The sequence below is a fragment of the Cricetulus griseus genome (genome assembly GCF_003668045.3).
Source record: "Cricetulus griseus strain 17A/GY chromosome 1 unlocalized genomic scaffold, alternate assembly CriGri-PICRH-1.0 chr1_0, whole genome shotgun sequence".
Taxonomy (NCBI): Eukaryota; Metazoa; Chordata; class Mammalia; order Rodentia; family Cricetidae; genus Cricetulus; species Cricetulus griseus.
Window position 1 is genome coordinate 228,772,393 of NW_023276806.1, and position 11,225 is coordinate 228,783,617.

Sequence of the window (11,225 nt, forward strand, 5' to 3'; positions counted from 1 at the left end):
AGGTCTGATTTTAACATACATGTCCTACAGTTGTCCTAGCCATTGAGCAGAGTAAGCAAGTTTGATTACAAAAGCAGAAATAGCAGTTAGTTTTATGACTTATTGTCTTGCTAAAATGGCAAATTTGACAAGATCTGTCAATTTAAGAATAGTCTTTACAGAGTGGTTGTGGTGCATGACTTTGATCACAGCACTTAGGAGACAGGGGCAGGCAAATCTCTTGAGTTCAAAGCCAGTCTGTTCTACAGAGCAAGTTCCAGGATGTCCAGGGCTACACAGATAAACCCCATCTGGGGGGGGGAAAGGAGTGGACTGGTAGGTTACAGCCTGTACAAGCTAGGGGCTTACACGTTAACAGGCTTTTTTTTTTTTTTTTTTTTTTTTTGGTCTCTCAAGCATAGTAACTCTAATTGTAATGTTAACCATTACAAAGGCAAAAAAAAAAAAGCTGTTAGACATATGCATATATTCTATCTAAATCTAGTTCCTCATTGTAAGGAAACAAAATATTTGGATAGGTAGTGTTGCACGAAAAAAATAAAAGACCGAGAGACAAATATTGGGGTTCAAGCTGAAGATCAGGGAAGCAAAGCAGCCAGCCACTAGCTCTCACCTCAAGCTCAAGCTGAAAGGGCAGATCCACACACGAGCTCTTCACCAAGCCTCAAACTGCTGCCTCTCCTCAGTGTGGCTGGAGAATGAATGCCTCCTACTGAATCCTGAAGACCCTGATTCTATCTTCTATACCCCTCTAGTGCTGGGATTAAAGGTGTGTTATCTGTCACTCTTTTAGACCGATTCAATGTCATGTATCCCTGGGTGGCCTTGAACTCAGAGAGATCCATCTACCACTTAATCCTGAGTTTCAGGACTAAAGGTGTGTACCACCACCTCCTAGCTTCTGACTGCTGGGATTAAAGGTGTGTGCCTGGCTTCTATGGCTTGTGGCTGACTTTGATTCTGAATCCTCAGGCAGGCTTTAATAAATCATAAATAATATATCACTGCAAGTGATTCAACAAAATTTAAGCAGATGTCTTTGAATTTGTTGCGGCGCCCCCCACAGCCTAGCCTTGGTATTCTTCAAACTGGGAACTAGAATAACAGGGAATACTTTTATTTTAGGACCTACCACGCTGGGAAAATTCCAAATTTAGTGTGCTCTCCCTCCCAGACTTACAGAGAGAGGACTAGAACCCAGTGCGTTTCCTGCTCCTGGAAAACGGTTTCTCGACAGAATGATAAGAAAATGGAACTTGGCCGAGTCCCACTTACTTTCCCGCCCAGGTTTATGGGTACAGCTGACAGGGTTAGGGGTGCTGAGCACACAGATCGCACATCCTCTGCGCTCCGCAGCTCCGGAGTTGACTCTTCCCCCAATGAACTTAGGCCCTGAAGGAGCTGGCCCCGCCCCACAGTGACGTCACTTCTGCTACCTGCGGCGTCTGCGCAGTGTTAGAATACGGCGGAACTGATCTGGCGACGCCTGCGCTTTTGCCCGAGCCGTGCCGGTGAAGGGAAACTGGGTTCTGCAGGATGCGTCACACCCGGAAGTGAAAGGCCGGAAGTGGGATTGGACAGGTTATGCCCAGGGGTGGGGAAGCAGAGGCCCTGGAGGAAGGGAAGAATAAGAATCCAGAGGTTCCTGGCCGCTACTCTGAATCGAGTACCGGATCTCTTAGATCCCAGAAGCGCAGAAAAAGGGAAGGGTGTCCCATCCCGCTTCCTGGCTTTTCGCTTTAGCCATGGCGGAGGCAGGGGCCGGGCTGAGTGAGACCGTCACTGAGACAACGGTTACCGTGACAACCGAGCCCGTGAGAAAGGCGGGCGGGGGGGCCTATTTAGGGGTCTGGGAGGAACTGGGAGGGAAGTAGGGCTTTGGAAAGTTGGAGGGTTTGGGATCTGGGACATGTGGGGATGACTCTTGGGAAGATCGCCAGGGACTGGGGATGCTTGGAGTGGCTCAGATCGTGATAGTGACCAGTCAAGGGACGTTACAGTCAGGGTATAGGTGTCACGGCTTGATGCGGTGGTCTGTGTACGTAATAAACGGAACCTGGGTTAAGGCAGCAAGGAAGGTCCTGGGAGGGAAGGAAAGGCTATTTGAGAAAGCATGGTTTTGGAGGCAAACGTAAAGGACGAGTACTTAACCAATAGATAGTCATGGAATGGGTGCGTGTTAAAGTGGGGGGCAGGGAATAAGGAAACAAAATAAGGTGAAGGTAGTATTTTGACAGATCAGAGAGGAGAGACGCAAATAAGGAAACAAGTAGAATTTTGCAAAAGCAAGTTAAATTGCTTTCAAGGGGAGGAAGATGGGTTGGGCGTAATGTCTGGGTTGAAGGAGTTTAGTAATTATTGCCAGAGATGCCAGGATGTTAGAGAATGAAGGCTTTCTTTGGAGAAGAAGGGTTTTGGATTTTTGTTTTATTTTGCTTGTTCAGGTGTGGCAGGGGCAGAAGTCAACCTTAGATTTTTCTCAGGCACGGTGTACCTGTTTGTGTGTGTGTGTGTGTGTGTTTTGTTTTGTTTTGTTTTGCTTTGCTTGTTGATTTGAGAAAATCATTTTTCCTGGAGCTGCCAAGTCAGCTAGACTGGCTGTCAAGAGATCTGCCTGTCTTCACATCTCCAGTACTGGTATTACAAACATGCACCACCACTACACCTAACTTTTTTTTTTTAAATATGGATTTTGGGAATCAAACTCAGGAAGCACTTTACCAACAGAACTGTCTCGGAAGCCCTGCTTTATTATTATTTTTTAAATTTTTATTTTGTTTTTGAAAGGAAAAGCTTTACCACATTGCAGAGGCTGGCTTCTGTTGGCTTCTGTCTCCGTCTCCTATATGCTTAGCTCACATGCTTCTAATCTCTTTAGCGGGAACGTAAGTAAGAGGTGTGGAGAAAGGAAGGAAGGCCAAAGACCAGTCACAGGGAACTGAGAAAATAACTCTCCGGTATTGGCACCACCAAGGATGATTTGGAAGGAAGATGAAGAAACAGGGAGGGTTGTGCTTTCCTTTGGAGATTTACCGGCACCTTCCCTAGGTTAAGGACTGTCCTTTTTGCATACTAGTAGTTTTCAAGAATAGGAGTTCACATTCCTCATGAAAAGGTTAAAAACATGGTCTGTTTTGGCTCCCAGCACCCGGCTCCTCCAGTGGCCTGGTGTATGGTACTGATTGAGCAAGGGAGGAGAAAAGAGGAGGTACCTTGGGAAACAGGAAAGGTCAAGAGGAGATTAGCTAGATGGGCCCATACCTCTTAACCTTACAGGAGAATCGGAGCCTAACCATTAAACTTCGGAAACGGAAGCCAGAGAAAAAGGTGGAATGGACAAGTGACACTGTGGACAATGAACACATGGGGCGCCGCTCATCAAAATGTGAGTGCTGTTGCCCCAGCAGCCCTCACCACTGCCTCCCAGACCTTTACGGTTCTCTTTACTTTCTTGGGAAAGAAAATAGATGGGGATAGAGCTAAAACTAAGAGTTGCCAAGTCTGTGGAGCAAGCCATGTCGGAGTGGGAGAAAGATGCTTCTGGGTCTCTGAAGAGACAAAGAGTGTGGATGCCAGAGTCCCTGGGGTGGGAGGCTTAAGGGGCATGGATTCTGGAAGGTGGGAGAAAAATTGCACATAAATCTGTTGGAAATGAAACAGACTGGACATTGTGTTCCTCATCCTTCTTAACTGATTTCCTCTCCCTACATCTAGGCTGCTGTATTTATGAGAAACCTCGGGCCTTTGGTGAGAGCTCCACCGAGAGTGAGGAGGATGAAGAAGAAGGTTGTGGTCACACACACTGTGTGCGGGGTCACCGCAAAGGACGGCGTCATTCAACCCCAGGACCCACTCCAACCACTCCCCCCCAGCCTCCTGACCCATCTCAGCCCCCTCCAGGACCTATGCAGCACTAAATCCCTCTCACCATGTGTCTGCCTGGCCCCAAATGTATCCATCTGGCTACATGGGGATTCAACCCATGGTCTGATCCCTTCTCCTGCCCCCTCCTTCCCTCTCCTGCCTGATAGAGAAGAGGAAGAGGAGGGTGGATAGAGATCCTGGAATTCTGACTTGCTGCTGTTCCAGAACCCAGGCTTCTGGGTTCTCCCAGCCTCTCCTTCCCTACAGTTTGCTCTGTGCCTGGGATTCAGGCATCTTGGTCTCAGTCTGTCCCTTTTGTTCTCACTGCCAAAACACCTGTCCTGGGATCCAGTTATCTTGGCCACCTGCACCCTTAGCTTGAGTCCCAAGCATTTAAATTGGGTTTTCAACCATCCCAGCTTTCACTGCCAGGACCCCAGTCAGATTCCAAGCAATATTGCACCCCAGCTCTGCATATTAATCCTGGCTTACAGTTCTTCCACTTACGAAGTTATCCTAAATCTTAGTCCTTGCCTGTGGGAATCTAAGGTTTTGGGGACACCATAGGGTTCTGCTCTTACCCCTTCTGACCCTCAAAAGGGTCAGAACCTATAATGGAAAGTGGACCCCAAAAATAGTCATGACCTGAATATAGCATTTCTGAGCTGGCTGAGACCAATGACTTAGAGCCTACAAGTTTCTCAGCCTTTAATCTTTGAGCTTCATCGCTGTTGTCTAAGGGGCCTGGGTCCCTTAAAGGAAAGAGGGAGAAAGCAGAGATGAGGGAACAGGCCCTGCAGTACACTCCTACCCTTTCCTGCCTGATGTCTCTGCCAGCCCAGGTGTCTTGCTCTCTCAGCCCTCCCCAACTGGTGCTGGGATCTGGGTATTGTCCTCCAGGCCTCTAGCTGTGCACAGTACAGAGATCAGCAAAACCCATACCACCACTGAGATCTCATTTATTGCCACAGATGCACAAAATAAATAACCCAACATTGCGCAATGTGTTAAATACAGGTCCATTTATACACATGGGGAGGATGGGAAACTATACAAGGATGTTTGGGATGCCTGGACTGCTCCCAGATTGAGAAGGGGGGTAGCACCGTCGGTTCTTTTGTGTGCAAGATGGATTTCCAAGAGGATGTTTAAAGGGAAGAGGCTATGAGCATAGAAAACAGTCATAGAAGAAGTATAGAGGGTGGACTAGCTTGCATACACATCCCAAAATTTATATTTTAGGTTTTGGGTCTGAAGGGCTTAGGTTATGAGTTGATCATCTTATTTTAGGAGGACCTATTTTTCTTGAGGGGAATTCAGGCTCCAGCCTTCCTACTGTGGATCAGGCCCTAGCCCTTTATGATTGGCGATAAATGTGGACTGTTTCCCAGTACTGGTGGTATAGAGCCTTTCCCTATCCCTGCCTGGAACGGTACAGAAAGGGAACTCAAAGAAAAGGTTGGGTTTGGGCATGGAGACGCAGGACCAGACTGGCTTAAAGGCACGGATGTACAAGCCATTTTGAGGTCTTGCTGTGGGAGAAAGAATGTGAGTGGGTAAAGGGTGCTTATTAATGCTCCTGCTGCGACAGGTGTACGGACAAGATTACTGAAATAGGTGGAGATTTCTGCACCAGAGAGAAGTAGCCTCCAGGCTAAACTAGGGTAGGAGGTAGGGAACCCAGACACTCAGCCTTCTCCAGGCACGATGCGCAGTGGGGAGCGGGGATCACAAGTACAGAGCAGCGGGAAGACCCGCTCCCCCAGCGGTCTGGGCGCCTGGAAGGCGAAGAGCAAGTCCAGTGAGCGGCCGTCATAGAAGGCCACACGGCCCCGCTCCCAGTCCAAGTCCACGCGAATGCGCTGAGGCGGGGGCCTGGCTCCGCCTAGCAGAGTGGGCTCTGGGGCCGTGAGTGCCCATAGGCGGCCGCCACGGCCCTCCACGGCCCAAACAGCCTCGGATGGGCACAGCTTGATGAGGCCCTTGCGCGTCACCGATTCCCCGGCCGCGCCCACGGCATAGCAGCTCTCTCCTGCATCCTCATTCTCCGAGGCAGAGTCTCTGAAGGACGCGCCCTCCACGGTCTCCACCTCCCAGCAGTGGCGGCCTGACGCGAAGCCCTGGGCACCCAGCACGGCTAGGAGCTGATCGAAGCGGGCAGGGCTGTCCAGCGGCTCTGGCGTTCCAGGTGGAGCCAGACTCACGCCTCGGTTGTCAGAGGAGATGAGCAGACCACGGTGTGCAGTGCGAGGGTCAAGTGTCAGATCAGCTGCAAAAGAGAGGCCGGGGAACACCACATGATAAGTTTCTTGAGTCCGGCCAAGAAGGGTGGAGAAGAGACCCTGTCTTAAGAACAAAACAAAAGGCATAAACCCTTGAATCTAAGCATCTGGGTGGGGTGCAGGAGCCAGGTCAGCAAGACTTCTGAGGGAGGCTGAAACCTGATAGGAACCAAAGTGATTGAAGGAGGGGCAAAGGGAGGACTCTAAGGTATCCAGTAAAACCAGGCCACTCACCCTCGCAGAGGCAGGAAGGGACAGGCCCGTTTCTATAGGAGATGCAGCCAGAGGAGAGACAGAGATGGCCAAAGGGACCAGAAAGAGCCACTGACTTTATAGGTGTGGGAGTGGGGGAGGGGAGCTTTAAGGAAACACTTCTGGATTAGGAGCTAGAAGTAATTTGGATTAAGTGAGATGAATGTGTGACTAAGGGGTAGAGCATCTTCTCCAGGCACTTTAAAAACAAATGGAGAGCTAACTTGGGAATGGGCAAAGGGGTAAGAGATACTGGACTCTCCGGACCCTTCTCAAGAGCAAAGGGAGAGGGTAGAAGCAGGGGTTCCTGAGAGCGATCGGGTACCGTTTAGGTGTCCACAAAAGGATGAGGGAAAGTGGCCGAGATCTGAGGAATTAAGGATGATGTTCTGAGTTTAATCCTGCGTCCCGCCAGGTGTGGTGTTACATACTTGTAGCCTCTGCACATTAGAGGAAGGTTAGAGGCAGAGACAGGAAGGAAGGGATTGACTTCTACACCAGCCTGGGAGACACAGGAAGACACTGTTTAAAAAGACTGGAGAAGTTTCACTTTTGTTACCCAACTTTCTGAATTTACTCTACGTGGGAAAAGTATTTTCACAAAGGGAATCAGGTAAATACTGAGACCAATATTCGGGTGGGCCCTGATGCAGTATGACCACTACCTTAAAGGGGAGAGGAGACACTGAGACACAGACAAGGCACACAGAAGGAACCCCAGGTAAGACTATATATGGGCCAAAGGAGTGCTGAGGCTTCCAGAACCCAGGGGAGAGGCATGCAACAGATTTCTCCTGAGCCCTCACACTTCTACCTCTATACTTTGAGGTGTGGATGGTTGCTCAGTTCACCTGTTGTTGGCACTTTGTTATTTCAGCCCTAGGACATCAAAACCGATACCAAAAGGGGCTTCACCATTTCTGACAGTTGAAAGGAAGCAAACAGCACACATTACGTTCCCCTTCCCTTCCCTCCTCACCTGTCAGTCTGTGAAGCATGTTCTTTACCACAGGGTAATCTTCAGGTAGCTCCTCCCCTGAGTTAGATGACTTGGGTGTTGGGACATCAAATCTGGACAAATGAAGGAAGTTGTCAGCATTCTTGTGTCTTGATGCTAGTTCGGATGACCCCAATCCTAACCCACTTGCTCTCAACAGAAACAGGTGAGGCTATACTCCAGAAAGCCTATTGGTAAGTGGAGACAAAGATCTGGCCCTGGAGAGGAGGTGATGGCTATGGCAGCAGGCAGTTGAAAGGAAGAAACGGTAAAAATGGAACTCACCGTCTCCATGTCTTCCTCATATCCTGGTATGGGCAGAAGAAAAACAACATGGGTGTGAGCATCAGGTTCACCCTGGAGGATCCTCCCCTCCACCTCAGGGGAGGGTTGATACCCTCTGAGTGGTTGATACCCTCCCACCTCTTAAAATGATGTCCCTTTCCTCCCTCTGCTGCATTTTCCTCTTCTGCTCTCCCGTCTTCTTCCATGGCCTTCTGTTCTGCTCACTCCAAAATCACTTTCTCTTCATGCTCCTGACTCCATCCTCCAAGGGTTCTTCTCCCTTCCTCGGCCTCCACATAACTACTTCTTACCTCGTGTTAATCCCCCAGGCCCACGCTCTCACTCTCTTTCAGTAGTGCTATCCTTGAGTGTGTTCCAGACAAATGCCCATCTCTTCTCCATAAAATGTGAACACACACCCATGTTCCTTGAGTTGAGTTGTTATATGAAAGCCTCACAATAAAGCTGCTTCCCCTCTTGTCTTAAAAGCTCAGTGGCGTTTATTGGCCTCTTTGTTTTATGTCATCTCTACCCCCAGGCCCCTGAACTCTGAAGTGTCCCAAGAGGCCCTACAGATTTCGGAGGGAACCACGGCAGCCAGAAGAGGGCGCTGGGTTCTCTCCCCTCCAGCACTGGGGTTCCTCCATCCCTCTTTTCTGTTGCCCAGTGAGGATGGCTGTAGAGTCCAGTAATGTGGCAAGGGGGAAAAGGATGGCAATTACACCTAGACTAATTAAATCTGTGTGGCCTTCGAAGGGCGGAAGCAGGACCCAGGGCAGGAGGGCTGCTAAGGGGAAGTAAACCAGATGAGATCCCCTTGAGGAATGGGAGTGGTTGGTGTCCAAAGGGGCCCAGGGAGGGCCTAGTGAGGAGACTGTAGGGCTGCAACGTGGCTACCAGCCAGAGGCCTGCCAGCTGCTCACCCGGACCTAACCTCCGCCTGTTTCCACCCCTGCCTGGGGACCTGGGAGGAGTTGAGAACAATAACAACTTACAGCTCAGCTAGAGCTTGTTAGGAGAACCCCTGCCTCACTTGCAGCGTTTGGATCTGCCTACCACGCCCCCACCCCATTTGCCAGTCTCCTACACTTCTGCTTTTTCTGCACCCACTCTCAACCTTGACTCCAGTAAGTGTTCATTCGGTCCTATCTCCACCCTCCCTGGGCTCCTCCTTGCCTAACCTGGGTGTCTGCTCGCATCGCCCCCCCCGCCCCGCTTTCTGGCTCCCACCCATGAGTCCCGACTTCAATCTCCATAGTCTTGTCAGGAGGCTTCTGAGATCTCCAGGGGGCTCAGTGTCCTATCTGCCACCAGCATGCTTCTGCCTCTTGACCTCCAGTTCCACTGATAAGACTCAGGCAGCTATATGTCCAGCCTCCTCCTCCTCCCCTAACCAAGTGTCAACTCCTTCCAACTTTTTCTAACTTCCCTTCTCAAACTATTCACTTAAGACTTGGCCTCTCTCTCTCTCTCTCTCTCTCTCTCTCTCTCTCTCTCTCTCTCTCTCTCTCTCTCTCTCTCTCTCTCTCTCCATTTCGCCCTTTCCCTTCCTCTCTCTTAAAATTTTTATTTTAAATTCCTCTCTCTTTTCTATGTAGCCATCTCTGAATTGGAACTCGCTATGTGTACCAAGATGGACTTAAATTAGCAGCAATCTTTTGCCTCCGCTTTCCCGGTGCCAAGTTGTCTACTACCTACATTCCCATTAGGACTTTAGAGCTAAAAGCACAGCGTCCACCTCTGCTAGGACACCCACAAACCTCTTCACCAACAATTTGGACCCGCGAAGAAGGATGACCGCTTTACCTCTCCGTGCGGGTCCAGGCAGCCCATGGTGGGTATGCGGCCCCCACGTCTTCTCCCGGTCCGGGCCCCCGGCTCCGCCAGTTTCTCACGCAGCCCACGGCTGATGCGCACCTCCACTGCCAGACGCACGTTGGACCTTAGGCTGCGTCGGGGACACGGCTGGCCACAGCAGGGGCAGGAAGGGGGTGCCGCCTCCGAGCCCGGCGCTGCCGGGCGACCCCAGCAGCGCGCCAAGCACGCACGGCAAAAGCTGTGCTCGCACGCCAGCAGCACTGGGTCCTCGAAGGGGCCCCCGCACAGCGGACACGTCGCCAGCTGTTCCAAACGCTCCACCAACCCCGGGCCCAGCTCGGGAGCCTCCATGGAAAGCAGGGGTCTGGACGCACCCTGGCCCGCGACCGTAGCAGCCGCCCCCGAGGGCGTAGGTGGCGGCGGACCACCTCCGCTGCGTGCTGACTCGACGCCCCTCGCTGCGCCTCCCTCATTCACTTTGCGCCTCCTAACTACCCTTCTCGGGGCTGCCTCGCTTACCCAGATCGGACTCAGAGCGTCTCCTCACCACGTCAGGTTTTATAGGGAGGGAGGAGGCCCCATGCAGGAGGTAAACATCAGACCTTGCGTAATGCCTCATCTGGTTCTCCCGCTTTCCTAGTAAGATTTTGGGAAGCAGGGTGTAGAGAGTGAGACACCTAGGTCCTAGAACCTAGAAGGTGAGCATCAAGGCATGCGCTGTGGCCAAGGTGGCAAATGTTGAGTTTGGTAGCCCCCCACCCCCGTGAGAGGGTCCCTGAAGATCGTGACTCTGCCCCTTAGCCTGTGGTGTGACTTTAGTGGGCAGGGTGCCCAGGCTCACTCTTGGCATGAGTGCCCACATCGCCAGGGCATGATTCATCCCAGGTGGCTGGCACACCTACATCTGGAGGTTGGGGGCCCGGAAGCTCAGGTCCTGGACTGTGTGGCTTTGGCAGGCCTCTGAGTGTTGGCATATGGTTGTCACTCTGGCGCCTCATCTTCCTGCCTTGCCTATTAAGGTCTGGGGACACGCAGGCTTTGAGGTAAGGGCTGGAAGCAGGCGCCTACTCTCCTGCCTCTCAGGTTAGGGTTCTGAATTCTCAGGTTCCTCAACCTCCCACCGGCTCCGGCTTCTCACAAAGTTTTTATTTTCTCTATCCTTTTACTTTGTGTTCTTATTTTCAAGCCCCCTCCCCCTTTTTTCCTTTGTACCTGACAATTACCTGTTTCAACTGTCTCAGATCTCTGAGGCCCAGAGACCTGGATCCTCGAAAGTGGACCAATGCCTATTCTGACTGGGCTCCTAAAAGGAATCAACTTGCCTGTTTTTGTTTGTTTTCAGTTTAAATTGCAGATCCCGGGAGCTCCACCCTCTGTCCTTTCCTGATCTTTCCTTGTACCCTTGTCTCATTTTCACCACTGTCTCTTCTCTCTCCTGTTTTTCTCCCTGTTCTTCCCTCTTCCAGCTCCCCTTTCTCTCTTCCAAGCCTTTCTGCCTGGATACCTTTGGGGATTTCTGAAAAAGCTTCTGTGTGCCCCCACATGTGACCACAAGCACTGTTGTAGGTGTATCTGATGCCCAACTCCAGTGTGTACGAGCATTTGGATACACTCAGACAGGACAAACACCACAAGTGCATCTCAGCATTCTCACAACACCGATTATCAGGAGATTGTTGAGGGACGGAAGAACACACTCAACCAAAACATGCAGAGAGGGACCTTGT

General features: G+C 50.9%; 2 protein-coding genes across 2 annotated transcripts; one reads left to right on the plus strand and one right to left on the minus strand.

Moving 5' to 3' along the window:
* Positions 1-1,587: 1,587 nt before the first annotated feature.
* Positions 1,588-4,867, plus strand: Ppp1r11 (protein phosphatase 1 regulatory inhibitor subunit 11). The gene is made up of 3 exons (XM_027388653.2): positions 1,588-1,814; positions 3,277-3,385; positions 3,715-4,867. Exons 1-3 carry the CDS (start codon positions 1,746-1,748, stop codon positions 3,915-3,917), a joined length of 381 nt encoding a protein of 126 aa, XP_027244454.1. The 5' UTR covers positions 1,588-1,745; the 3' UTR covers positions 3,918-4,867.
* Rnf39 (ring finger protein 39) lies at positions 4,819-9,849 on the minus strand. The gene is made up of 4 exons (XM_027388647.2): positions 9,487-9,849; positions 7,681-7,703; positions 7,378-7,469; positions 4,819-6,133 (listed from the first exon to the last, which is right to left on the minus strand). Exons 1-4 carry the CDS (start codon positions 9,847-9,849, stop codon positions 5,553-5,555), a joined length of 1,059 nt encoding a protein of 352 aa, XP_027244448.1. The 3' UTR covers positions 4,819-5,552.
* Positions 9,850-11,225: the final 1,376 nt, after the last annotated feature.

Excerpts from the sequence above, each read along its gene's own strand:
- Ppp1r11 (XM_027388653.2), top strand. The coding sequence starts at position 1,746 with ATGGCGGAGGCAGGGGCCGGGCTGAGTGAGACCGTCACTGAGACAACG. Across the intron at positions 1,815-3,276 it reads TTACCGTGACAACCGAGCCC|GAGAATCGGAGCCTAACCAT; the intron begins GTGAGAAAGGCG and ends TTAACCTTACAG. Across the intron at positions 3,386-3,714 it reads GGGGCGCCGCTCATCAAAAT|GCTGCTGTATTTATGAGAAA; the intron begins GTGAGTGCTGTT and ends CCCTACATCTAG.
- Rnf39 (XM_027388647.2), bottom strand. The coding sequence starts at position 9,849 with ATGGAGGCTCCCGAGCTGGGCCCGGGGTTGGTGGAGCGTTTGGAACAG. Across the intron at positions 7,704-9,486 it reads GCCTGGACCCGCACGGAGAG|GATATGAGGAAGACATGGAG; the intron begins GTAAAGCGGTCA and ends TGCCCATACCAG. Across the intron at positions 7,470-7,680 it reads ATGAGGAAGACATGGAGACG|ATTTGATGTCCCAACACCCA; the intron begins GTGAGTTCCATT and ends TCATTTGTCCAG.